At 46.0% G+C, this 27,637-nt stretch overlaps 2 protein-coding genes across 2 annotated transcripts; both read right to left on the minus strand.

The window, feature by feature from the left end:
- Positions 1 to 1,659: 1,659 nt before the first annotated feature.
- On the minus strand, positions 1,660 to 8,928 carry LOC117058421 (keratin, type I cytoskeletal 17-like). The gene is made up of 6 exons (XM_033169587.1): positions 8,338 to 8,928; positions 7,055 to 7,137; positions 4,685 to 4,841; positions 4,040 to 4,198; positions 2,937 to 3,062; positions 1,660 to 1,911 (listed from the first exon to the last, which is right to left on the minus strand). The coding sequence occupies exons 1-6, from the start codon at positions 8,926 to 8,928 to the stop codon at positions 1,672 to 1,674; spliced, it is 1,356 nt and encodes a 451-aa protein (XP_033025478.1). The 3' UTR covers positions 1,660 to 1,671.
- A 10,702-nt stretch (positions 8,929 to 19,630) lies between these two features.
- LOC117057944 (keratin, type I cytoskeletal 19-like) lies at positions 19,631 to 25,646 on the minus strand. The gene is made up of 6 exons (XM_033168787.1): positions 24,799 to 25,646; positions 23,573 to 23,655; positions 22,706 to 22,862; positions 21,868 to 22,029; positions 21,002 to 21,127; positions 19,631 to 19,861 (listed from the first exon to the last, which is right to left on the minus strand). Exons 1-6 carry the CDS (start codon positions 25,582 to 25,584, stop codon positions 19,631 to 19,633), a joined length of 1,545 nt encoding a protein of 514 aa, XP_033024678.1. The 5' UTR covers positions 25,585 to 25,646.
- Positions 25,647 to 27,637: the final 1,991 nt, after the last annotated feature.

The raw sequence follows: 27,637 nt of genomic DNA on the forward strand, positions 1-27,637 counted from the left end.
TGCAGTTCATCAAAACTATCCAGCAATATCAAGTCATAGGAAAACTGGTGCTATTAACAGTAATCCTTCTAGTTGGTTATTTGGTTCAGCAACTTCCATGCACATGACGTGTGATGCTAATTATTTCACCCAAGAGAGCTATGAGATTCAGGTGAGGGTCAGATGCCCAGGCCATACCCGTCATCATCCTTGGCTTCACTCTATTTTGTTTATAACACTCGTCCATTTTCTTCTTTGCCTTGCAACTTCATTGCAGGGAACTTGCTCTCTGCAGCCACCCGGCTCACATGTGGGTTTGTTTGTTTTTTGTGCAGGCAGCTGGTGCAACACCAAGCTCTGGAGTTTGCAGAATCCAAATAATGCAGCTGCTGGAAACAGCCATGTGCCCTTCAAATCATTCCAGAGAATGAATCAATCTGCATTGATTCAATCTGCATTCCTCCAATATCGCATGATTTCTGTGTATAGTTAAAGGAAAGGAAAAAGGCCCCCATCCCCCACCCAGACAGTTTTCTATTCTTGTGGCCTTTTAAAACTTAAATTTTGCAAACTTCAATCCCCCCCCCCCGCAAATTGCACCCCTAAAATGCATCCGGGACCATCCCCATGGCTGCCCCCCCTACAGCACTGAATGCATGACCTCCAGAATTGTGACAGTTCTACACTACTGTGTAGACTTAGCTCAGAGGTGGGGTTGAATGTGGTTGCTGGGGTCCCAAGGCCATCAGCTGCCTGTTAGGTAGCGAAGGGGACTTGGAAGCCATGCCTGCAGGTGGGTCTACCTGGTGCACAGCAGGTCTGTTTGGAAGAACCATGGCATACAAAGAAGCTGGGATAATGATGGGTTTAGTGTTGACTTGGTAGTTGATGGAAACTCGCCGAGAACCTGCCTGGCGGATGACAGCGGAGAAGTGAGGCCTAACTCATCTGCACCTGTTGTCCTTCTCAAAGACCATCAGTATTATTATCATTAACCGTAATGGTTTGTTATTCATGAGAATGACACGTTGGAACTAGTCTTGTCTAAGGCAGTTTTATGGGGACATCCAAAGTGTAGGGTGAATGCAACCTGTCATTTTGTGATGCCTCTTAAATGTGGTTTCTCATATGACTGTCACCATCACACAGTCAGAATTGACGAAGCTGCTGTTCAGGTTCAGATGGAACCGGCAAAGCCTTCATTAGTCTTTATTAGAAACAAATGGGTTGATTAAACAGCAAAATGAGCAAGTTGTGTGGATTAGCAGAATAGCTGCCAGAAGCAAAATAAAATAAAATAAAATAAAATAAAATAAAATAAAATAAAATAAAATAAAATAAAATAAAATAAAATAAAATAAAATAAAATAAAATACAGAAAGAGGATCACTTCAACAGAAGGCTGACGCAGAGCAATGCTTCCTGAACACTTTCTCCCCCTCTTACTGCAGTCCCCTGCAGGTTACCAAAAGGAGTCTTTCCTTTAGTATTGACAAAACATGTTTGCAGAAATCTCCCCCTCTTTCAGCTCAGCCTTATTCAGAAGTAGAAATGACCAGAAGCCATTAAAAACTGAAACCAAGAATTAAGATGCAGGTGTTTCAACATAGTTGGCATATGCTGGAAATTAACCTTAGTCCCAATCTAATCATGCAATGGGAATGGTGGGGGATAAGAAATTTGGCTTTTCTTTCATGGTGTGGCATGTACTTCGGCTGGCACATTTTCTAGCAGGCTGCGGTATGTCTGGATCTCTTGCTCCAACCGGTTTTTAACATCCAGGAGCTCTTTGTATTCCCGGTCCTGGCCCTCCATTTCCAAGCGCAGCTCTGCCAGCTGCTGCTCCATGCAGGAGATGCGATCCTGTATTTCGGCTAGTTGAGCATTGTAGCGATGTTCTCCTTCAGCCAAGGACACTTGCAGTGTGTCTCTCTAAAGGGGTGAGGGGGGGAACAAGAGGCAGCATCCTAAGTGCCTTAAATGTGTGGGCATGAATGAAAAGCTTTTGGAACCAGAAGCTATGTAGAAACCAGAGAGAAAGTACATAGGTGAACATAAATCAAATCAGCCTATCAATGGCTACTAACCATGATGTCTGTATACTATCCCCAGGATCAGGGTGCTGTTCCTCTGAATGCCACTTGCTGAGGAACAGACTGCCAATGATGCTCAACGTGGCCTCCAACATGTGTGTGGGGGTGTGTGCGGGTGGCGCTGTGGTCTAAACCACCGAGCCTCTTGGGCTTGCCAATCAGAAGGTCGGCGATTTCAACTTGTGACGGGGTGAGCTCCTGTTGCTCTGTCCCAGCTCCTGCCAACCTAGCAGTTCAAAAGCACACCAGTGCAACTAGATAAATAGGTACCACTGCAGTGGGAAGGTAAACGGCGTTTCCATGCACTCTGGTTTCTGTCACGGTGCTCCGTTGCACCAGAAGCGGTTTAGTCATGCTGGCCACGCGACTCAGAAAGCTGTCAGTGGACAAACGCCAGCTCTCTCGGCCTGAAAAGCGAGATGAGTGGCCCAACCTTTGACTGGACTTAAGTGTCCAGGGGTCCTTTACCTTTACCCTTTTTTACCTCATGTGACACCTTTGCCAGGTTCAAAGTCTCTGAACAACCTAGAGTAGCTTAGAGACTGTCTGAAACCTTATATCCCAGCTCAATCACTGAGATAATTATTTTATGTATTAATGATTACAACAGTGTTCCAATGCTACTCTGCTTCATCCTGCCCCACCAACCACTACTGGACCTAAGTTAACGGAGCGCTCTCACCTCGTTCACCCAAGCATCTGTACCGACTGAATGTCTGGAGAGAACCCCATGGCATGGCATGATTAAAACTAAGGGATTTGTGGACCTGATTAGTCCCAGGATGGAAGACCCACCATAACTCCACCATGTGAGTTGCTCTGAGCTGCAAAAAATAAGATGCATCCCACACTCGCTCTCCTTACCAGGTTGCGCTGGGCTTGTAGATCAATCTCTAAGGCCTGCAGCTGACGTTTCAGATCAATGGCCTTATGGTTGCCATCCTCAGCTTCCTTGCTAGTGGTGCAGATTTCCTGGTTCACTTCCTCCAGCTGAAACACAGATTCACTGAAACATCAGCATTTTCAGAGGTTTTATGTACTATTAGGTATGTGGGGGGTGGGGGTGGGGGAAGGGAACTGGAACATTGGCTTTGGCAGAACAAAAGAAAAGAGCACATTCTTTTCCATTTAAGAAATGCTGAGCCAGGATTGTACATGCTTTGATCCCCCTCCCACCCTGCTCTTTTTTAAGAGGCTCTAGTTATTGCAACCTAAGTAACATTGCACTTTTGGATATACTGCTGCACGGCATTCTTCCTACTTCTTTGATTAGTCAAAGGGAAGAGCAGTGTCGAGACCTGGGTTCCAATCTCCATGCAAGGTCATGAAGCTTGCTGGGTTACCTTGAATCAGTCACCATCTCCCAGCCTAACCTACCTCACAGGCTTGTTGTGAGGATGCAATGGAGGAGGTGGGAGGAACCACACTCAGTCTTTGGGGGAAGGTGTGGGTGTAAAAGTAAAGGTAAAGGTAAAGGGACCCCTGACTATTAGGTCCAGTCACGGACGACTCTGAGGTTGTGGTGCACATCTCGCTCTATAGGCCAAGGGAGCCGGTGTACAGCTTCCAGGTCATGTGGACAGCATGACTAAGCCGCTTCTGGTGAACCAGAGCAGCGCATGGAAACACCGTTTACCTTCCCGCTGGAGCGGTACCTATTTATCTACTTGCACTTTGATATGCTTTCAAACTGCTAGGTGAACAGGAGCAGGGAACGAGCAACGGGAGCTCACCCGATCACGGGGATTCAAACCGCCGACCTTCTGATCGGCTAGCCCTAGGCTCTGTGGTATAACCCAAAGCGCCACTCGTATCCCGGGTGTAAAAGTAGTGAATAGCAAAAACAATGCAGAGCATTGTACCACCAGCATCACCCTGGAGACTCCTGCAGCCCCTACCCTTTTCCCATCAGGCTTCTTCTTCTTTTTTTAAAGTTTTGCTTCCTTTCAGGGACCGGATTCATTTACCTTGCCTTCATACCACTCTGCAACCTCCTCGCGGTTTGAGTCGATCGTCGCTTCGTACTTGCATCTGATCTCCTCCAGGATTTTCTTCAGATCTGGACCAGGGCAGACACTGATTTCCATGTTGCTATCATTTGACCGTTCTTGCAAACAGATTAATTCCTGCAAAGAGAACTTTGATGGGAACCATGCCTTTACTGTCATATAATGAAAGGGATGGCTGTGCACAGCATCAGCTGTTCAACCTTTCCTGTAGAATGACACAAGAAGAGCCTGCCATTGGCCCATCTAGTCCAGCATCCTGTTCTCACAGTGGCCAATCAGATGCCTGGACCAGAGCACAAGAGAACTCTCCTCTCCTGCTGTTTCCAGCAACTGGTATTCAGAAGCATAACTTACTACATGGAGAAAGGGGATAGACCTTATGGCTAGTTACCATTGGTAGCCCTCTCCTCCATGAATCTGCCCAATCCTCTTTGAATTTGTGTGTGTGTTTGAAATCATGAATGTAATCTGTTTGGGGGCACTTTGTGTCAAAAAGTGGCTTGTGCCAATTTTTTGTATAAATAAAGCAAGCAATTCATGCATACATTGTTTTTATGAAAATGGGGGGGGGGGGGCTCATATTTTGGTGAGCCAACCATGTACCTCTTCGTGGTTCTTTTTGAGACCAGACAGTTCTTCTTGCAGTGACTCCAGCTCAGCTTCCATGTCAGTCTTACAGCTGGCCAGTTGATCCAAAATGGGGTATAAGCCATTAATGTCAGCTTCCACATTCTCACGAAGGCCACACTCAGTATCAAGCCTATATTGACAAAAAAAATGGGGAAAGGGCTCTGAGACTTAACTGCACTCTATTTATTTAGTAATAGTGCTTATTTCTGCAGGGCCAGTGCAGCCGCTAAAAATTAAACTCAACAGATTTTTCCCCATTTTAACACTACTGAGTATGAGCATGCTCAGATGCAACAACTGAATCAGAGACTAGACATCAGGGGGGAACAGTATTTTTTTTAAAAAAATGTGTTAGTTTCTTATTTGTTATTTGAATATTGCATTTCCACCAAACGATGTTCAAGGAGGCTAACAACAATAACAACACAGATGATTAAAATATTATGAAAACACAATAAAACACCAAAGTAAGGCCAGTAAAATAACAATTCGTCACAAGACCCAGCTGAATAAAAACTCATACGTCTTCTGGTGGGAAATTATGAGAGATGGTGTTAGCTGGGCCTTCTTAGCAAGCTGGGGTTGTTGTTTTTACAGGCCTTCAAAATCTGTGCACCTGACAGAAGTACTTCAGGTAAACCCACAGAAATGCTCCACTGCTTTCTGCTGGAGCTATATGTTTATTGAGACACGGTAAGAACATAGGAGCTCTTGCTGGATCAGGCCAGTGGCCAACCAGTCTAGCATCCTGTTCTCACAGTGGCCCACCAGTGGCCCATGGGAAGCCTGTGTGCAGAACATGGGATAAACTAAATTCTGAGCACAATTGAAAGTGTTTGTTGTTGTTGTTGTTGTTTAGTCATTTAGTTGTGTCCGACTCTTCGTGACCCCATGGACCAGAGCACGCCAGGCACTCCTGTCTTCCACTGCCTCCCGCAGTTTGGTCAGACTCATGTTGGTAGCCTCGAGAACACTGTCCAACCATCTCGTCCTCTGTCGTCCCCTTCTCCTTGTGCCCTCCATCTTTCACAACATCAGGGTCTTTTCCAAGGAGTCTTCTCTTCTCATGAGGTGGCCAAAGTACTGGAGCCTCAACTTCAGGATCTGTCCTTCTAGTGAGCACTCAGGGCTGATTTCTTTAAGGATGGATAAGTTTGATCTTTTTGCAGTCCATGGGACTCTCAAGAGTCTCCTCCAGCGCTATAATTCAAAAGCGTCAATTCTTTGGTGATCAGCCTTCTTTATGGTCCAGCTCTCACTTCCATACATTACTACTGGGGAAACCATAGCTTTAACTATACGGACCTTTGTCGGCAAGATGATGTCTCTGCTTTTTAAGATGCTGTCCAGGTTTGTCATTGCTTTTCTCCCAAGAAGCAGGCGTCTTTTAATTTCGTGACTGCTGTCACCATCTGCAGTGATCATGGAACCCAAGGAAGTAAAATCTCTCACTGCCTCCATTTCTTCCCCTTCTATTTGTCAGGAGGTGATGGGAAGAAAAGGAGGCAGTGAGAGATTTTACTTTCTTGGGTTCCATGATCACTGCAGATGGTGACAGCAGTCACGAAATTAAAAGACGCCTGCTCGTTGGGAGAAAAGCAATCCCTAAACAGCCTCGACCCTGTATACCTGAAGGAGCATCTCCACCCCCATCATTCAGCCCAGACACTGAGGTCTAGCTCCAAGGGCTTTCTGGAGGTTCCCTCCACGTGAGAAGTGAGGTTACAGGGAACCAGGCAGAGGGCCTTCTTGTTGGTGGTGTCTGCTCTGTGGAAAGCCCTCCCGTCAGATGTCAAGGGGATAAGTAACTATACAACCTTTAGAAGACCTCTGAAGGCAGCCCTGTATAGGAAAGTTTTCAATGTTTGATGTTTTATTATGTTTCTGTATTTGCTGGAGGCCACCCAGTGTGGCTGGGGCAACACAGTCAGATGGGCAGGGTACAAATAAAATTATTACTATTATTGGGAAATGATGCCCATTCTAGAATGAACAAGTTAACTTTATGCATTTCATGATAAGCCCAGCCCTGATTCATTCGTGGCATGCTAAAATTGGTAGCTGTTTGCCATAAACGGAAATGACTAAAGGCTGGCTTCAGTGTGATTTTAAACGATAAAAGCAATTTGGGATCCTCATGTTCCGTTCCAGCTAGTGCTCCTCCTATGAGTTTCTTAACATGAAATTAAATTAAATGAGACATTGCAAAAGAACCGGGGCTACTGACAAAGTTAGCAGGCCTGGGTCTCTTGTTTAGCAAGGGCCAAACTAGATGCAAACAGTGACAAAAAGATTTCGGGCTCAAAAGGCAAGAGGAGGCGTTCAGAGCGATGCGAAACTCACTTGTGCTTCATGTCTTCAACGTTCAGGTGATTGTTGTCAATCTTGATAATTATACTGTTGTTCTCCACCGTTGTACATACTATCTGGGGTGGGGCAGGAGAAAGAAATGGAATTTGTTAATTTCTCCTAATCCTATACAAAGACCAAAGAATGAAGTCCAGAGTTGAATGATGAAAAAGCTGGTTTGGGTACATGGCTTCCTTTTCCTACAACACAAGAACACACACTGGCCTGGTTCACACAATGAGGTAAGCCAAACAATGGCTCACCCGGATAACATGAAGGGGTGAGATCCCCCAGAGCAGCTAACAACCATTTTGCTCCTCCCCAGTCCTATTTGCTCTCATGCCATGCTGGGCTAAGCCATGGTTTGGTGTAGCCTTCAATGCAGACTAGTATTCATGGTTAAGAACTGTCCTCACCAACCACGAGCTGTAGCCAAGAATAAATCTTGCCTACAGCTTGTGGTTAGTGAGGACAAGGGATGGGGAAGCAAGTTGATTAGGTTCCCTTTTTAAGCCAAGCCTACCTCATTTCCGCTTTCTGAAACAACACAAGAACCAAAGCATAGCCGTCCTTCAAAATTCGCAGCTCTCTGAACTTTGCAGTGCAGTTCTCCAGCCAAGTGATGGGTCTTAAAATGCATACACTGGGGTCAAGTGTCCACAGAAATGCATATATTGCTAAAAATAACATACTGAAATGCATTATTTTCAGAGAAAAATGCTTTACATAAATGTGTGTATTAGACAAAATAACACACACACACACACACGTGTATATTGGGAGAAATTCACGTTAAAATGCTGCTCAGTTTTCACAAGGGCATTTTATATATTTATTTAAATCACAGACCGATATGGAAATGTGAAGAACTGAGATTAAGACTGGGGAAAATGAGAAACAGGGAGAAACTGAACTTGACAGATTTCACCATCCCTGGTGAGGACGGAGCTTAGCCACAAGTCCCTGTTTGTACAACATGCTAAGTCAGTCATAGGCAAACTCCGGCCTTCCAGATGTTTGGGACTACAACTCCCATCATCCCTAGCTAACAAGACCAGTGGTCAGGGCCGGAGTTTGCCTATGCCCGTGATAAATCAATTCTTGGCTTAGCTCAGCACAGCACCAAAAATGACTGTGGAGAAGCAAAGAGGCTCCAAGTCCCTCTCTAGGCACCCACACATCCACATGACCCCAGCAAGCCATTGTTGGGCTTATCATGTCATGTAAACCAGGCCACCAGGAATGCTTTGAGTGTTCCTGAGAGATGACATTCCTACCTGCTTTTGAAGCTCCTCAATCTGCTGGTAATAGTGGCTGTAGTCCTTCGGTTCACCAGCCAACCTGTTCTTGGCATGGAAATCACTGATCTTGGACTGAAGCTCAGCATTTCCAGCCTCCAGGCATCGCACTTGGTCTATATAACTGGCCAAGCGGTCATTGAGGTCCTGCATGACCGCCTTTCCGTCAGTAGAAGAAAAGACAATGCCACAAGCTTCGGGATCACCGCCCGTCCCGCCAACTCCATTGCCGGCTCCATCGGACCTGACTTCAGCTAGCCCATCCCCATATCCAAAGGGAGGGTAACCGCCATGGTTACCACTGGGGCAGCTACCTGTACTCATACTCCTCCTATGGCCACCCCTGATAAATGCACCACTACAACCGCTGCTCAGAAAGTTGTTTTGGCCAATTCCGTAGTCATAGGTGGAACGACCTTCAAAGCGGGAGGAATTGCCTCTGGCACTACCTAGCCCACAAGAAGTGTGATTGCTGGAAGAGACAGAGGGCAACCTGGACCTCCCATTCGTGCCAACACTTGCGTTATTTCTTCCCATGATTACTGGACTGTGCACAGAGCTGCTTCTCATAGCGAGAGCGACTTGGAGATCCAACCCAAAGCAGAAGCCAACGCTCAAGGTTTGACACTCAGCCAGAGTGTGTCGCGTTTATCCTGCAGGTCTCGATTTATACCTTTTGCTAAGGGTGTCACCATTGGGGAGGAGGGTTGGTTTTTCTTCTCACAGGTTTGCTGCTGGCTTCTCCTTTCGTCCCACTGGCAATTTGCCTCCAGATACCCCACCAAATAGGCAGTTTCTTCTCACATCAACTGCTCGTTTTAAACAAGGTTACCACACCAGATGTTATTAAAGTTGTACAGAATCATCAAAAGTTTGCCTTGTTTTTCTTAAGGAGAGGAAACGGCTGTTCCTTGAAGCAACTGGGGGGGGGAACCCTTTTGTTGTCCATATTATGAGAAGGAATCGATGCTGGCCAAAGACATTTCGCTACCTCGGGGGTACTTCTGGATCCATTGCTGGTAATAATAATAATACCGATAATAATAATAATAATAATAATAATAATAATAATAATAATAATAATAATAATTTATTACTTATACCCCGCCCATCCGGCCGGGCCTCCCCAGCCACTCTGGGCGGGTCCCAACAGAATAATAAAAACACAATAAAACATCAAACATTAAAAACTTCCCTAAACAGGGCTGCCGTCAGATGTTTTCTAAAAGTTAGGTAGTTGAGGCTCACATGGCCTGGCTGTTTCAGAGTGCCTTCCATCAGCTTCAGCTGGTGGCACAGCTGTGCCCCTATTTGGTCAGGGACAACTTCTGTCGTCAATGCTCTGCTAACCTCTAGGCTAGATTACTGCAATGTGTTATACATGGGGCTACGTTTAAAGATGTTTCAGAAACTTCAGCTAGTGCAAAATTCAGCGGCCTGGTTGCTCACCAGGACAAGATGGTTTGAGCATATAACACCAATCTTGGCCCAACTGCACTAGCTACCAATCAGTTTGTGGGCCCAATTCAAATGGCTGGTTTTGACCTATAAAGCCTTAAATGGCTCAGGACCACAATACCTCAAGGACCCACCTCTCCCCCATATCAACCACTCTGGACCCTGTGATCATAATCAGAGACACTTTTGGTGTGCCCTGTCAACGGAAGGTCCAGAGGGTGGGAACATGAGAACAGGTCTTTTCTGCAATGGCTCCCCACTTGTGGAATGCTCTCCCCAGGGAGGCTTGCCTGGCACCTTCGTTACTTATCTTTAGGCGCCAGGCAAAAACATGCCTCTTCCGCCAGGGCTTTGGCTAATTAAACAATATATGATCTTTTTAAACTAGGGGGAAGTGTATTGTTTTGTTTGTTATTGTATTGTTGTTTTTCTACAGTAAACTACCTTGTGATTCTCAAGTGAAAGGCAGTATAGAAAATAAATAAGTAAAGGCACTTCCACCAACCTTGCTCAGGCCAAAACCTTAAAATGTCTTGCTTCACCATTAGCTATTGGAAAGTACATTAATTTCAGTTTCTCATTTTCCCGGTCTCAAGTTCAGTTCTCCACATTTGCATGCCGATTTGTAACACAATTATTTAAGCCCTCACGAAAATTCATCAGCATTTTAGTGCAAATTTCTCCCAATAAGCATGTTTTTGCAAAGCAGTTTTGCCTAATACAATGCACTTTTGCATGTTATTGTCACTGATATATGCATTTACATGCGTGCTTTGCCACAGTATGTCCATTTCCATGCACATCACTCGGCTGAGGGATTCGCTGCAAAATTCAGAGAAGCGTGAATTTCAAAGGATGGCTATGTTTCAGTTTGTGTATCGTTTCAGAAAGTGTGAGTTGGTCTTCAGATGCAAACTGAATTACATTTCTCCCACACCCCTATGCACCGGTATGGGGAATGCACCCTGATTATGTGATGGTGACAGACAAAAGGGGAAGCAGCAATGTTCTCCAGTGGGATTGTGGGTGGGGAGGGACAGTTCTGGGAACAGGCTCGGCTCTGTGGGAGGGGAAATGTTGCACTGCTCAAGGCCACACACCAGTTCTTCAGTTCTCCTTGCAATTCTTGTTCCTTATTTCATGCTATCTTGAAATACAAACGAGAGAGCCTAGTTCTTCCCCCATCTCCTTGCCTTGCGCTGCTAAACAACCAATGGGGAAAAACAGCACCCCAGCTTCTCCCTAAATGCAAGTCAGCAAAGACTCAAAGACCCAGTTCAAAAGCCCCTCTGGGCAAGGAGGCAGACCTATTACTTTAATTGCAACTTATGCAAAATGCTTGTTTTCTTTAAAAAAAAATAAGGTAATATCATTCATCATGGGATTTTGCTCACACTTTTCCTTCAGGACACTTGTGCAACTTTTAATTCAAGGTAGGGGTGGGAGAGAAAAAGTTTACTTTTAAAGGCAAACCTGACAATTCCACACTTTCCGAAGCATTATGTGAACCAAAATATAGCCATCCTTTGAAATTCCCGCTTCTCTGGATTTTGTAATGCATTTCTCCAGCAAAGTAATGTGTACAAATATGCATATACTAGGGTAAAGAGGGCATAAAAATGCATATATATTTGTGAAAATATCATTAAAATTTTGTTACATTAGGGCAGGCATGGCCAAGCTTGGACCTCCAGATGTTTTTTGGCCTACAACTCCCATCATCCCTAGCTAACAGGACCAGTGGTCAGGGATGATGGGAACTGTAGTCCCAAAACATCTGGAGGGCCTAGTTTGGCCATGCCTGCATTAGGGGAAATTGCTTTGCGAAAATGTGTACCTTGGGCTAAATTGCACAGAAAAATGTGTTTATTTGGAGAAATGTGCACTAAAATGCTGGTGAATGTTCATGGGGATTTTGTTTTAGAAAAATCATAAACGGTTGCAGAAATGTGGAGGATGGAATTTAAGACCGGAAAAAGGAGAAACCAAGAGAACTGAAATTGACAGATCCCTCCCTCCCTACTGAAGGAGGCCTGTGACTTCCAGAAACATCCAGTTGGCCACTGTGGTACACAAGTCCGCAAGCTCTGATGGGCTTTGAGACCAGTCTTTCCCACATTGTGGCAAACACATCTCCAGCTTGAGATCATATGCTGCAGAGTATAGAAAGAGGAGATACGGGGAAATATCCAACAAACAAGATGGCTTCATTTGCTGATTACATCATCAGAGTTGGCTTCACTGCCTTAGGAACCATAAGTCACTTTCCTTATCCTTGTCACAAAAGTCTGATCTTTGGGGGCCAGTGTGGTGTAGTGGTTAAGAGTGGTAGACTCGTAATCTGGGGAGCCAGATTTGCGTCTCCGCTCCTCCACATGCAGCTGCTGGGTGACCTTGGGCTAGTCACACTTCTCTGAAGTCTCTCAGCCCCACTCACCTCACAGAGTGTTTGTTGCATGTCGATATCCCGACCCCTCCCGTGAATAAAGACACAAGACACCGTAGATAAGGTTAAAGTGGAGAATAAAAGGCCACAACTTTATTGGTTCCGGATGTTGAGCGGTATTGGCTTTAGGCATTGGATCTAACTAGACTATATCCGACTCCAGTACGACGTGCTGGCAGTCCAGGAAGGGATAACCACTGTTGGGTGAGCCCTTGCTGCTGCACATCAGCTAAGGACTCACCCTGTGATCGCCGATCTGGGGTGTGCCTTAGGCCCTCACCACCCATGGCTCCGGACACGGACACGCCCCCCGGACTCCTTTACGAAGTACCCTTCAGCACTTGGGGGGAGGTGTTGGCCCGTCCTCCCCCCCCCATCTCCTACCTTCCTGACCTTATCCAATGCCTAACCGCCAAACCAAAGTTGTGACGAGTTGCTACGAGGTAGGCGAAAACCACAAGGCGGAGCCAATTTGCCAGGTGGAAAAATTCCTACCAGGCCCTTCAACGGCGACCAACCATGGTCCATAGCAAGGTCAAGAAAAACCTAACCTAGAGGGAGGGTGGGAAGGGAAAGCTGTAACGATCGGGAGCCCAGGGAAGAGAGGGCGAGCTCTGGCTGCGGACCCACTTAAGTGCAGTGGGCACGCCCTAGCCAGCTGCGCCGGTTGGCCAGCAGGCTGGGCACCGCACCCAGAGCTCCCCCAATATTGCCAGGGGATGCAAGCATCCCCTGTGCACGTGGAGGGCTCGTGCTCCACTGCAACCCCCCCTCCTTTCTAAGGGCGGAAGGGGCTTTGTGGGGGAGGAATGGAAAGGAGAATGTTAGCCGCTTTGAGACTCCTTTGGGTAGTGATAAAGCGGGATATCAAATCCAAACTCTTCTTCTTCTTCTTTGTGCCACAAGACCACCCAATCCATTATAGTTGAACAACCTGAACTGACAAGTATGTGACTGAATCACACCTGAAAACACCAAACATCTGGCACTGTCCTTTGTCTCTCTCCCACCCGCCCCCTTTTACATTCACATATTCACACTTTCCTCCTGTTCATTCACACATTCTTCTGGAGTGCTTAAGAATTCAAAATTGTGTGAATCACTTGAATGTCACAATCAGAGTATGTTACACAAATTGTGTGGTTTGAATCCTTGATTCTGGGTGCAAGGTTTTGACAGTCCCTGGTGCAGAATTTGGACAGGGAAGCACATTGTCCTGCATCACCATCAATGAAGCTATGCTGTTTCCATATGTGGGGCCATCTCAAGTAATGGCTAGATGATACATTTGTCCTGGAGGGGACAACCAGCTACCCAATGCCCTTGCTTTGTGAGAGAGGGGGGGGAAGCAGCCCAGTCATGGTCAACTAATAAGATATGGACCTCATCTCAGCCCAAGAATTGCACTCTCTGCTGAGATCTCCCCCACCTTTCTTTGCCAAGCTGAGGTGGCAGTCATGGTAGGGAGGTAAATAAGGTTTAGCTATTCTTACCATTGTATGTATGTATATCTATATATATATATATATATATACACACACACACACACACAGAGAGAGAGAGAGAGAGAGAGAGAGAGAGAGAGAGAGCGCAATCAACCAAGCCCAGCAAAATATCCCAGTTGCAAGTGTGAACATCTCCATGTTGTATGTTGTGAGCATTGCTTTTGACCAAGATGCTAATGAGAACACCTCATAGCTAATTCTACACTTATTGGCAACCAAGCTGATTCCTCCAGGAAGCACACAATAGGAGTGATGGTTATCAGATGTAAGAGAACTTGTGGTAACCCCAGGAGTGCATCACACAGTGCCGGATTGTAATCCTTTCAGAGCATCAGACATTCTTAGTATAAATACCTGCATCCTCCAACTGGCATTCCTCCAGCCCAAGCAGTCACGGCAGACTCGCCCTACTGTTATATAATCTCCATGACCGAATAGAAAAGTCTCGTGCTAGCAGAGGGGCGGTAAAGTGAGGGTTCTTTAGAGGAATGCAGGGCTGAGATATGAGAGGATTCCACAGTTTACAAATGTCTGTTTATAGCAAGGGTGGGTAACTTCAGACCTGAGGGTCAAATGCGGCCTTCTAGGCCTGATCCCAGGCTGCACATCCTTCACCAGTCCTGCTTCACCACACCCTGTTTTAGATCTTTCCCCTGCCTGGGCTATGTCCTTCAGCTGTCCTAAGGCCTCTTGTTCGCCTGCATGGAGAGATTCAAGTGTAGAAACCTCTGGCTTCCATGTGGTGGCTGGCCCATGGCCCACTGTACAGAGATAAGGGCTGTGTACACATTATACCTTCAAAGCACATTTCCCCCCTTAAAGAATTCTGGCCACTTTCATGTGTTTTTGGTTCCTGGGACCTGTAACTTTGTGAGTGGTAAACTACAATGCCTAGAATTACTGAGGGAGGAAAGTGCCTTCAATGTGCTATAAAGATATGGTGCATATTTTTCAACTGTCCCAGTAAAACCTGGATATCCTGTTTTTTTTTTCCCTCACAAGAACATGGCGGCCATTTTGGGCACCATGATCTCACATGGTTTTGTGCCCCTGAAATAAGTGCTTTTCTTCAGGGCTGCTATCTTTGCATGGTACTCCCAAAACGCCCATTTTGGGGCCCCATGCACAAAAATGCTTTTTCCGGGGCTGTGGTCTCGTGCAGGTCATGTGACTTGCATGGGAGCAGGGTCCTGGAAGATGGCATCCATGTTTTTTGTCACAACGTGCTGGAGGGTATGGTAGTTGTGTACGCAGCCAATAATTAAATGAGTTACTCTGCCCACTGCTTGCCTCTGGCCAATGCCATCCCTGGGCAGACAGCCCCTTGAAAGCTGTCTGTGACACAATGTGGACCCTGGAGAAGGTTCTCCATTCTTGGTGTATAAGTATCATAAATGGACAGGGTGGAGATGTGGCAACAACAAAAACGGGCATATGTTGACTTCAGAAGAAAAAGGAGAAATCTGGTTGCTTGGCATTTCAAGAGATCACTTTTGATGAGCTCTTGCTTAAACGTAACTTGGAAGCTAGCAAGATGCTTCTCTTAGGGATACTGATAGTTGGTTCACAAGACAGTATTTATCACATGGTAGAGTGAGGGCTCTTGCAGACTATTCATAAACTAGCCATTGCTTAGTTATTGTGGAGGATCGAGTATCTTTCATCGCAGTAGCGTTGTTGACACATTTTGCAAAGATATCTGAGAGCTCGCATGACTAAGACAGAGCTTGAACTGTCAATCTGGGAGCCCCTTCTAATCAAATCATTGTTGTGCACATGCTGGACTAGATGTCTGAGATCCAGCCAGGCTCTTCTGGAGAATAAATTGAAGGATTTCCTTGGAAGGAAAGGAACATCTCAATCTGAGTGCCTGATACTTGTATGAGAAGAAGCACTCATGGGAGCTTGGAAAATTCATAAGCTTCTCAGTGAGGAATGAGACAATTAGTCACTATCTCTTAGAAATTCTGAAGTCTGCCTGATCTGTTTTGGGAGGTCTATCTTGCTTCCAGCTGGAAGCCGAACCAGCTAATGTAGGGGTAGTGTGTTGTTGTAGCACACCTACACTCAGGGACGGACGGACGGACACATACCTGTGCAGTCATACCCACATGCTTCCGTTAACACACAAGCATGCTTATTTATACACATTCAAAAACACACACTTGACTTTGTACCCTTTGAGACAGCAATAACTTTAGTACAAGTGATGAATGGGAAGAACATGGTCACTTACTGTGACTGCTGCCTGCATATGATGTCTAAGAAAGAAAGACCACAAGAAGAGCCTTGCTGGATCAGTTGTGGAGAACCTTCCCCCTGATGTTGCTGAACTACAAATCCCATAAGCCCCAGCCAACAAGGCCAATGGGTAGGGATGATGGGAGTTGTAGCTAAGCAACATCTGAATGACCACAGGTTTACCACACCTAACCTATCTAAGTCCAGCATTCTGTTCTTGCAGTGACCAACCAGATGACTCTGGGAAGCCCACAAGGAGATCATGAGCACAGTAGTCTTTCCCCACTCTTCCCCCCCCCCCAACACTGTATTCTGCAGCATCCTGCCTCCCATAGTGGAAATAACATATACCCATCATGACCAATAGCTAGGGGTGGTCTTATCTTCCATGAATTTGTCTAATCCCCTTATAAATTTATCCAAGTTGGTGACCATCAGTACATCCTGTTGTAGCAAATTCTGAAGCTTTTATCAACTGTGTGAAGAGTTTCCTTTTGTGTGTCCTGAATCTCCCACCAGACAGCAATTTCCACATTAGCTGTGTTTGTTTCTTGCCATAATAATTTTGTTAGTCTTTAAGGCACACTGTATTGTTTTCCCTACCATTCAGCTTCACCATTCACTGTCACGAGGAAGAGAGAAAACCTCCCCATCCACTTTCTCCACACCATGGATAATTTAATACAACTGCAGGAAGGGCTCAGTATTCTCCATATGATTTTTAAAAACATTTGGATAAGAAAACAACAACAACAACAATTTTGTACGCAGAAAATTGGGTGGCATCAAGAAAGAAGCAAGGGGTTTATTTAATTTTTTTGGACTTCTTTTGTTTTCAGTGGTCAGCAGGTTGCCAACCACGGCACTGATGCATGTTGGGTAAGAAACAAGAGTCTGGGCAAATGGCATGCTGGGAAATAATGGGGAAGCAGCACAGGAGACAGTGAAGTAGGGCATCTTGATCAACTTTGAAGGATACCGCTGGGAAGGTGGACCAACAACAGCTTGGCTGAACTACTAGGAATACTTCTCTTGTGGGTAGCATGCTCTCTGCCCATTCTCTGGCAGTTTTCTAGAAAAGATAAGGAAAAACAAGTTTGAATTACTATGGGGGGGGACCCAGCGACCATCAATGGTGCTGTCCATTACCATTCTATTCAACAGAAAACATTTTAAGTTCATGTACACATAATACATTTTAGATGACTGCATCGTTCAGCAAATCAGAGATCCATTACTATCCAGCTGTAGGTATTGTAAAATAGTTCATAGCATGTCGATCTGTGACCAGCCAGTTCACCCATGTGATTCTTACTATGCCCACTATCTCTAAGGCACACACAACTATCTCAGAAAATAAAATCACTGCACAGATTTGCAATGAGCTCAAGATGTAGTTGTGCGAGTTCAAATAATTTTCTTCTCCTACTCTCTTATTACGGGTTCTGCTCCATAAAGCCCAGAAACTCAAAAACTCTCGAAACAATGATTGGCATATATGCTCTGAATGCAAATGGGGAAAATGCATATGGAAACTAGGCTTTAGAACAGCAGATCCTGGGCGTTATCCAGTGGATCAGGAATTGTTACTCTAAGGAAACCACATTGAGTCAGTTGAGAAACTATCACTCAGTGGTTCAAGTATGTCAGCTTCTGGGTTTCTATAACTGCATATGTGAGATTGGGACTCCAGGGCCCCCTTCACCAGCTTTGTTAAGAGACCAGTGCCTGAATTTGCCTATCTTCCTCTTTCCTTCCCATCCATTTTTCCTTCCTTGACATACTTTTTTAATTGCAAGCCCATAGTCAGGGCTTAAGACATTTTACCTGCCGTAAATAATAAAACATATGCAAGACATCATAGCTCTTCGGCCTGTTCTTACACCACCATCCGCTTGAGCCTCAGTCAGAATTTCAACTCAACCCAGCCTTGATTCAAGAATCAATGACCTTCCAGATGTTGTTGGACTCCAACCCCCCATTGGCCCCCAGCATGGCCAATAATCAACATCTGGAGTGCCACAGGTTCCCCACTCCTGATTTAAATGCTCTTGGAGGACCTAATTCCACTCTAGGCACCGCCTTTGTGCCAGCACATGACACAGGGACCAAATGCTACAGAGTTTCCCCACCCCCACCCCCACTTCCCTATAGGTGTTGGGGATGCAAAGGCTAGAACAGAGTAGGGGACATTTCTTACCTTATGCGTTCTGTTCCTGCGATCTAGTGGTGTGAATGGCCCCCGTGGCACGCATGACCTGCGGAATGGGTCACGTAAGTGTGGGATGTCCGGACTTCACCAGATCTTCCACCTGATGTACTGTTGGCTCTAGCAGCTCCTCCGCCTCCGCCACTGCAGAGAAAGAAGAAGAGTCTTGATCAGCGAGGCTACAAATCAATTCTGACAAATACAGCAGCAGCCCCAGCCCTGTGCACTGGTCATCAGCTGCTGTTTTCTATCTAAGCTGAATATTTCCTTATAAGCTGGAGAAAATTGTTTGGGTGTAAGAATCACTTGCACCTGCACTTAGTCACAGAATCGTAGAATTGTAGCATTGGAAGGGACCCTGAGAGTCATCTAGCCCAACCTCCTGCCATGCAGGAATCACCACTAAAGCACCCATGGCAGTTCTAAACATCCACATCTCTGATGGGAGATCTGATGTTTAGGGCACAGCTTATTTGTCTTATTTTAATAGGTTGCTTATATGTATTTTCCACCTTTTTCCCCATTCAATGAGTTTAGGGCAGTGCTTTTGCCTTCACACACACACACACACACACACACACACACAAAACTGTGAGTTGGGTTTGCTTTAAGAAGGAACAGTTCACCCAAGATTACTCAAGCTGCTTCAGAGCAGAGCGAGGGTTTGACTCTTGAGTTCCCACATCCAAAAGAACTAGATGCTTTAATAAAAATAGCACTTAGTATTTTGTGTGTGTGAGAGAGAGAGAGCACACATTCTATACACATTACTCAGTATACCTGAAGGAGCGTCTCCACTCCCATCATTCAGCCCGGACACTGAGATCCAGCTCTGAGCGCCTTCTGGCGGTTCCCTCCCTGCGGAAGTGAGGTTACAGGGAACCAGGCAGAGGGCCTTCTCGGTAGTGGCACCCGCCCTGTGGAATGCCCTCCCATCAGATGTCAAGGAAATAAACAACTATCTGACTTTTAGAGGACATCTGAAGGCAGCTCTGTTTAGGGAAGCTTTTAATATTTGATGTTTTATCATGTTTTTAATATTGGTTGGAAGCCGCCCAGAGTGGCAGGAAGAACCCAGACATTTGGGCGGAGTATAAATAATAAATTGTTGTTGTTTTGTTGTTGTTGTTGTTGTTACTCGACTGAAGAATTGCAATGCAAAATCAGGAAAGTGCAAATTTCGAAAAATGCTTGTGTTTCAGTTTTGAGAAGTGTATTGGGTAGGTTTGCCTTTAAGCTCATGCTGGACTGAATTACTTCCCCCATCCTTTAAAAAGTCCCTTTTGGAAAAAGTGCATTTGTTAAGCTGCGTTAATCGGCTTCACATGCACGAAACTAAATTTCCAGTAGGCGCTTGAATCCCACCAGCAAAACATTGGCGGTCTGGAGGTGACTGACGTCTCCGCATGCTACTCACACAATATCATGTTGCCCGCCCTCCAGCAAGCAGCGGTATGTGGCGATCTCCTGCTCCAGCCGGCTTTTGACATCGAGGAGCTCCGTGTACTCATGGTTCTGGCACTCCATTTCCGAGCGCAGCTCTGCCAGCTGCTGCTCCAGGCAGGAGATGCGCTCCTGGAGCTCACCCAAGTGGTTGTTGTAGCGGTGCTCTGTTTCAGCAAGGGAGGCTTCCAGGGTGTCCCTCTGGGGAAACAAAACAAGAACCCACCGTTTCTCTTTTATAACAGGAGTACAGTTGTGGGAGATAAGCATAACAATTGTCTTAATTAATACAGAATAAAAAGGGTTTAATTTCACTCAGCAGGGTTGTCGTGGGGATTAAATGAGGGGGTAACTGTGTGTACACCATTTTCAGCTCATTGGGGCGAAAGATATAAGTGGAATGAATGAATGAATGAATGAATGGTGCTTCTAGGCCCCATCTGCACTATACATTTAAAGCAATATCATACCTAAGAATTCTGGAAAGTGTAGTTTGTTGTGGGTGCTGAGAGTTGCTAAGAGACCCCTAGTCCCCTCCCAGAGCTTTAGTTGCCACAAGGCTTTAACTATCAACCCCTCTTCACAGGGGAGGGGAACTGTGGGAGGGGAATGGGGAGGGGCGGTCTCCTTACAACTCTCAGAACTCACAACAAACTAGAGCTCCCAGAATCCTTTGGGGGAAGCCATGGCTGTTTGAAGTGGAATCATAGTGCTTTAAATGTATGGCATGAATGGGGCCATACTTGGCAAAAGGGAGGCAGGAGGGAGGGGCACAGACTAGTGTCAGAAATGGTCCCTCGTAAGTTGTTGTTTTCTTTCATTGAATTTACACTGCAAGTAAAAACCGTAAGTGAGCTGGGCTGTGAACATGGCTTTCCCCAGGCATGGGAAACTGGCTGCCAACCTGTCAATCACCTGATGATCATTGGCGCTTGCAAAGTCACATGCATTGCATATCCCAATGATTAGCATAGTGTTGGGGCTATGCTTCCTTGCACAGAGCGATGCAAGCGTGCATCAGGTTGCCCTGTTCAATTTCAGCCACTAAAGCACAATGGCAAGGAAAGGGGTGGAGAAAGATCAGGTGAAGCTGGATTAAAGCCTTCTCCAGGAATTCTGAAACTAGAGTCTAGACTCTTGAGTAAAACCCAAGAGGGGAGAGCAGGGGTGAGTACACCAGCTCCCCGTCATCATTGTTCTCATTGCCCTTCTCCAGTCGTGGCTTGTGCCAGTTCATTGCATGAAGGCATGTCGCTGCCTGCTGTAGTTTATCTCTCCCTCCCACCCCAACAGCACGCAGCTCCAATGATGCCTAAGGGAAGCTCTTGCTCTCTCTTTTACCAGGCTGCACTGGGCATCATAGTCGATCTCCAGGGCTTGCAGTTGGCGTCTTAGTTCCGTGACCTTGTTGTTGCTTTCTTCGATCTCCTGGCTGCTGGTGCAGACATCTCGGTTCACCTCCTCGATCTGTAATGCGCGGAATTAGGGAAAGGATGAAGCTCAGCTTTGCACACAAAAGGTCCCATGTTCGATCCCTGACATCTCAAAGCCTGGAGTCTCGGAAGAGCCATTGTCAGTCAGGCTAGACAGAGCTAAGCTAGACAAGACAGGTGGTCTGACTAAGTGTGCAGCAACTTCCTCTGTTTCTCTTTGCTGATGTGTGACTTTCTTCTAAATATGTGACAATGCAAAGGGGAAAGTACTCATGAAAGTGTCCCAATGAATGGGATCCTTTTTGGCAGGATCAATTGCAGATGTGGGTTGGGCCCAGAATAAGGAGAGGTTTTACAACACCCTAATCCCCACCCCTGAATTAGACTCCTGATCTGGACAGAGATTCCCATGCTGGCTGTTGGTCCCAAGAGCACCTGCCCTTAAGAGTAGACCTGCTTGGCCAACATATGGTGGAGCAGTCTATAGAGAATGTATAATATTTGTAGTATTGTAAGAGATAATGAAAGAAGAGTGCCTCTGAGCATATTCAGAGTGGTTTCCCCCCAATGCATAACTAAGCAAGCAGCCCACATGCAACTAGAAATAGGTGTATATAGTTTCTCCATTTCTAGGGGTTGACATCCAAGAAGGCTTGAATATTTGGAATTAACCATTGACTGTGTCCATTGCACTTTCCAATTTTACTTGAACTCTTTACAGTCCCCGTTGTACCTCTGCTTTATGTATTATGGACTTGGAGGTCTACAGCTTACCTTGGATCCATACCATGCTTCGACCTCCTTGCGGTTGCCATCTATCATTGCCTCATACTTGCACCTCATCTCTTCCAGGATCTTCCTCAGATCCGGTCCAGGGCAAGCATTGACTTCCACATTGACATCGCCGGTTGACTGGTTCTTCAGGCAGGTGACTTCCTGCAAAAAAAAGATTGCAAGCCAAATGAAACCTCTGTCCACCCCCTTGGTAGATTCTCACCTCCCATTTTCTACTATCCATTCTACCCCCCAATGAACTCTCTAATGAGAACTACCATGATAATAGAAGTCAATAGAAGGCTCAAAGCAGGAGATCTGTCTCAAGGAGGTGAGGTGGATCCTCTCTGGACCAACCATGAATGGCAGTGCCGTTCTGGGGCTGTGACACTTCAAAATGCACGCGACTGAATATCCCTTAATATAAAGAGGCTCCTGCATTGTAGTAATATGTTAACTATGCAAGTGAAAGGAAGAGCCTCTAGGCCAGAGGTGGCCAGGCTATGGCCCTCCAGTTTCCATTGGACTCCAACTCCCATCAGCCCCTGTCAGCATGTCCTGATAGCTGGGGATGATAGGGGTTGTAGTCTAACAACAACTGAAGGGTCATAGCTTGCCCAGTCCTGCTCTAGGCAGTTTTGCTAGCGACTGATGCTCTGCCAGTTAATAGATCAAAGTTTCTTCTGTGGCTGGAAATGCACTCAGCTATCCAAGTCTTAGATGCAATCTACTCATTTTATAAAGCTGTGCCATGTTCAGAAATGCACTTGGGATCAAGAAAGCATCATTCCACGTGCTCCATTTTGACTTCATTAAAGGAGAAGACGGTGTTCCTCACCTCCTCATGGTTCTTCTTCAGGCAACACAACTCATCCTGCAGGTTCTCACACTGTACTTCCAGGTCAGACCTGCAGGCAGTCAACTGATCCAGGATTTGATGCAGGCCATTGATGTCGGCCTCCACATTCTGACGGAGGCAGCATTCCGTCTCATACCTAAGCCGCAAGGAGCAGAGCATGAGAATTCCACTATTCGACGCTGGATTATAATTTTGGTCCCTCTGTGGGGAAGGCCAATTGTGATCATCGCTGTTACACCCTAGCTGTTCAGGAGGGCTGGTAGCTCTTTTATAACAATAAATATTCATGTGTGTGTGGGGGGGGGGGGCTGGTAGCTCTGATAGGCTTTCCCACATTGTGGGAAACACATCTCCATCTTGAGATTATATGCCACAGAGTATAGAAAGAGGAGACACAGGGAAATATCCAAAAAAACAAGATGATTTTGTTTGCTGATCACATTGTCAAGACATGGCTTTGCTGCCTCAGGAAACGTGTCACAGTCCCCCTCATGTGTCTTATAGCTGGAATGCAGAAACTGTGGACTTCCACAAGTTGTTGGACTCCAACTCCCATCAGTCCCAGCTAGCATAGCTAATAATGAGAGGTGAGGGGACCTGTAGCCCAGAAACTTCTGAAGGGTCAAAGGTTCCCCACCCTAGAGCAGAAATGGCCTTCAATTCTGCAGAGCTCCATGTATTCCCACAGAATAAACACTTCCTGATGCCTAGAAGGACAAACACCCCCATCTTCAGACAGCACACAACCTGAGCCACTGAGAGTATTCCCTCCCTCAAACAAGGGGACCCCATCTAATGCACACAGATTTGTTCCATATGCCGCCTTGTTTACTGAGAAGTACTCACTTGGTTCTGAAGTCATCAGCAGTCAGCTTGCTGTTATCAATGCACAGGAGGAGTTTGTTGTTCTCCACACTTGTACAAATGAGCTGGGTACAGACAAAGTTAACAAGAGACCAGTTACCATCTCTGCATGTGAAGATCTAGTATTAAGATTTAGAGTGCATCAATCCACGCCAGATGTTTATCAGCCTTACTCTATCTTCATGCCAGTGTGTGCAACTGGTCCATAATAGTTCCATATCTACACACAGGTGAACCAGAAGTCAGCAAGCCACCATGATCACAAGTGGGTAGAAATTAATACCTTGTAGCCATTTTATCTTCAGGAGTTGTGTCAGCACTGGATTCTCCCCTCTCCAGCCTTGCACATTTTAAGCGTACCCAGCACTCCACAACCCTCCCTTCTGGGCTGGTGTGCCAAGAAGCATGGAGACCACTTAAATTTCTACTTGTAGAAGCCATTTCCACATAGTATGCCGTTTGCATGCATGCATGGCAAAAGCAGACAGCATGGTGAGGCAGCAGTGCCCACTTGACCTCCCAACAGCTGAGTTACTGCTGATTAATGGAAGGGGAGGGAAAGGAGAGACACGGTGGGGATTTCAGTGCAATGGAAGCACATCTACAAAGCCACTCCACACTCCTGACAGTGCATTTGTGTCATGCCAACCTCCCTGGCACATCATCCCGCCTCCACTCCCTCCAGGTAAGCAGCAGCGACTCCGCTTTCAGACGATCAGGTAAGCACTGATGCCCCACCACACAGTATGCTACTGCACTGTGGGCCTAGCAAAATTCCATCCATGCCACCACATACCACCCAAACTATGCACAGGCTCCCACATGGTTGGAATGATAGCAGTAGAAACTGCAACTGAACATTATAAGTGGTACACCAATATGAAATGAAGATGATGATCTTGTAGGATTTTCTTTTAAGTCTTCTTGATTGCAGTTCTAGTTTTGTACAGTCCACATCACACATCTGAACAAACCTTTCATCGTTGAAAAATAGCAATACCGAGTTTTAAGGAAACAGAGTATCTACTGAATGAGTTTGGGAATTCCAAGAACAAGCTTAAGAGAATTTCAGTCATTCATCTTTCATGAATTGACTTCACAGCGCTGTCATTTCAGATCTGAGTTTAAGCCAAGGCCTGCTGAGTGTAGTCAGTTCAAAGGAAAGCATGCAAGAATGACTAAAGGTTGGCTGGCAACTGGCACCCTACCTGGTTCTTATAATCTTCAATTTGCTGGTGGTAATGGCTGTAGTCCTTCGGTTCACAGAGTGGGCCTTGCTTAGCATAAAATTCCCGGATCCGACACTCGAGCTCGGCATTCTCCTCCTCCAAGCACCGGACTTTGTCCAGGTAACTAGCCAGACGGTCATTGAGGTTCTGCATGGTCATTTTCCCATCAAGGTTAGAGAACATGCCTCCGCAGAAAGGTTCGCTGACTACTGCAGGACCACCCATGCCACCAACCATGCCACCAGGAACACCTCCAACTACACCACCCATGCCACCAACCATACCGGGATGAGGACCTCCAACCATGCCACCCATGCCACCAACCATGCCAGCAGGAACACCTCCAACCACGCCACCCATGCCACCAACCATACCAGGGTGGGGGCCTCCAACCACGCCACCCATGCCTCCTACCACACCAGCATGACCACCACCAGCACCACCAACCGCACCACTCCTAGCAGCAACGCTCCCAGCATGGGATCCGGCGCCTAAACCGCCATTTCCCCCAAGATGTCCGCCACCAACAAAGGCCCCGCTGCAACTTCCGCTTGAGAACTGGCTTCTTCCCGCTCCGTAGGCACAAGTGGAACCTCCTCCGACATGGCTCCGGCCAGAGAAATTGGCTCTCCCGTTGCCTAGCCCGCAGGAAGTGTACCGTCCAGAGGAGACCGAGGAGACCCCCACCCTTCCTCCACCAAGGTTGCAGCTGCCACTGCTGCTTCTTCCAGCTGTCAAGACGGTGTGCCTTGCGCTACAGCTCATTGTGACAGTGATGGAGGATCTCTAGCGCTAAGCAGAAAGCAAGAGGCACTGCTGGATGTAAAGTAAGACTGCTAAGCTCCGGACCCCACCAGGTCTCTATTTATACTTTCTGCAGAGGGTGTCACCGGTACTGGTTGAGCTCCTTTCTTGGTTTGTGTGTGAGGTGGTTCCCCCCCCCTTTCTTCTAAACTTGTAGCATTGGATACTGTAATTATCCGTGCCACGAATATTCTCCCAAAGGCAAAGATATAATGGGATCTGAAGAAGATGCTGCACGTGTCAGCAGCTCTTTGGGAGGGGGGGAAACCCCAACTAGGAGTAAAATGTTGTGTCGTTTGTGGGAAGCACTTGGCAACAGAATGTGGCACTGCAGTGCATCATAGCCTCTTTTGCCTACAGGATGAAACACGGCTTTCCTGAGCCAGCCTAATTTTGTTCCACAGCTGGAATGCAATTTCGTAAATTTAAGGATGAGACAAAACAACTCAGTTTTTGAACTAAGATTGATTGAGTGCTGAAAAGTGCCTCCTTTCGCCGATGATGTTGACACTGCTTGAGAAATATCTGCCTGACTTGATCTTCTTTGCAATAGATTTTGCCTGCCCTCAGTGATGTCATCAAGTGGACAAATTTGATTGACTGTGTGGTATTGGTAGTGTCGCTCTATTCATTCTGTGATCCCTGATTGGCTGGGCTCACCTATGTCCCAGAAGCATTGTCCTCGTTCTCAGCTTCCCTGATTTGCCCCCAGTAACTTTATTCTGTAGTCAGATATGATTTGCATATATCACATTGTTGTGTCATTGTATTCATCAAAGGACTCCTGCTTTGCTGGGGGGGTCACTCTTATGACCCATTTAGGAAGGAGAAAGAAGCTAAGACTGGGGGGGGTGGCTGGTACCAAAGCTCCTGTAGCTAAGAAGGAACAATGTCTCTGAATAGAGGGGAGAGGGGAGTAGCACATTTCTATTTTCCACCCAAAAATCCAAAATCTAAGGATATTCCACACACAACTCTAGTAGAATTGAAACGTGACCCATTTTAAACATGAAAACAGTTATGATTCCTAATTCAATATTTAGCTGAAAATTATCACTCAAATGCTGAATGAATATTCACAAATAATCAAAGGTTGAATGTGAATTTTTTACTCAAAATTTAAGCCAGTGTGGTGGATTGGTTAGAGCAGCCTTCCCTAAACTGATGCCCTCCAGGTTTGTTTGTTTTTTTTTTGGACTGTAATGTCCATCATCCCTGACCATTACTCATGCTGACTAGGGCTGCTGGGAGATTTACCGGTAGTCCAAAACCTCTAAAGGTCACAAGTTTGGCTAATGCTGCTCTAACCACTCAACAACCCTGGCTTAAATGTAGTGTAATAGCTCTGAAATAGGTTTGGCCATACAACAATACAGAGGCTCTACATTTTACAGCCTGAAATTTAATACTGATGTTATAACTGATGGGGGCGGGCGGTGTCATTGTCTTTCGGCAACTACAAATGTCAGTGGAATTTTGAACAACTTTTCAAAACTTTTCAGTAAATATTAAGCATCAATATGTGCAACAAATAATTTTGTGAAGCAAAATCATTTTGCTGGGTTGGGGGGTGGAATAATAAGTTGCTACGGCATTACCCGATGTCCTCTCAAAGCAGCCCCCCACCCCACCCGAACTTGAGTGAGACTGCATTATTTCCCATTTCAGTCCCAACCTTAGCTTTAGCCTTGCTGGTTCACTGCGTTTTTCAGTTCTCCATTTTCTCACTCGGCAAAATAATTCCCCAGTCAACATTTTTCTTGTGGTACTCCGCGAGAAGGGTGTTGCCTGCCCAACAATGTTTGACTTCAGAAGTGTCTCTTAGTTATTTGCTTGCTGGATTTGGGGCTAGCTAATTACTCTGGATATTAAATCTTGTTCTCTCTACTGGCATAATAGCCCAAAGGGGCCGCTGATTATACATCTTCTGAGTCCTTTGTGGTACTGACAAATGCTTACTCTTAATGAAATTGGAGTGTCTGCCATACAGACTTAAGTTTACCGCCCGCTTTCT

Source organism: Lacerta agilis, chromosome 14, assembly GCF_009819535.1.
Source record: "Lacerta agilis isolate rLacAgi1 chromosome 14, rLacAgi1.pri, whole genome shotgun sequence".
Lineage (NCBI taxonomy): Eukaryota > Metazoa > Chordata > Lepidosauria > Squamata > Lacertidae > Lacerta > Lacerta agilis.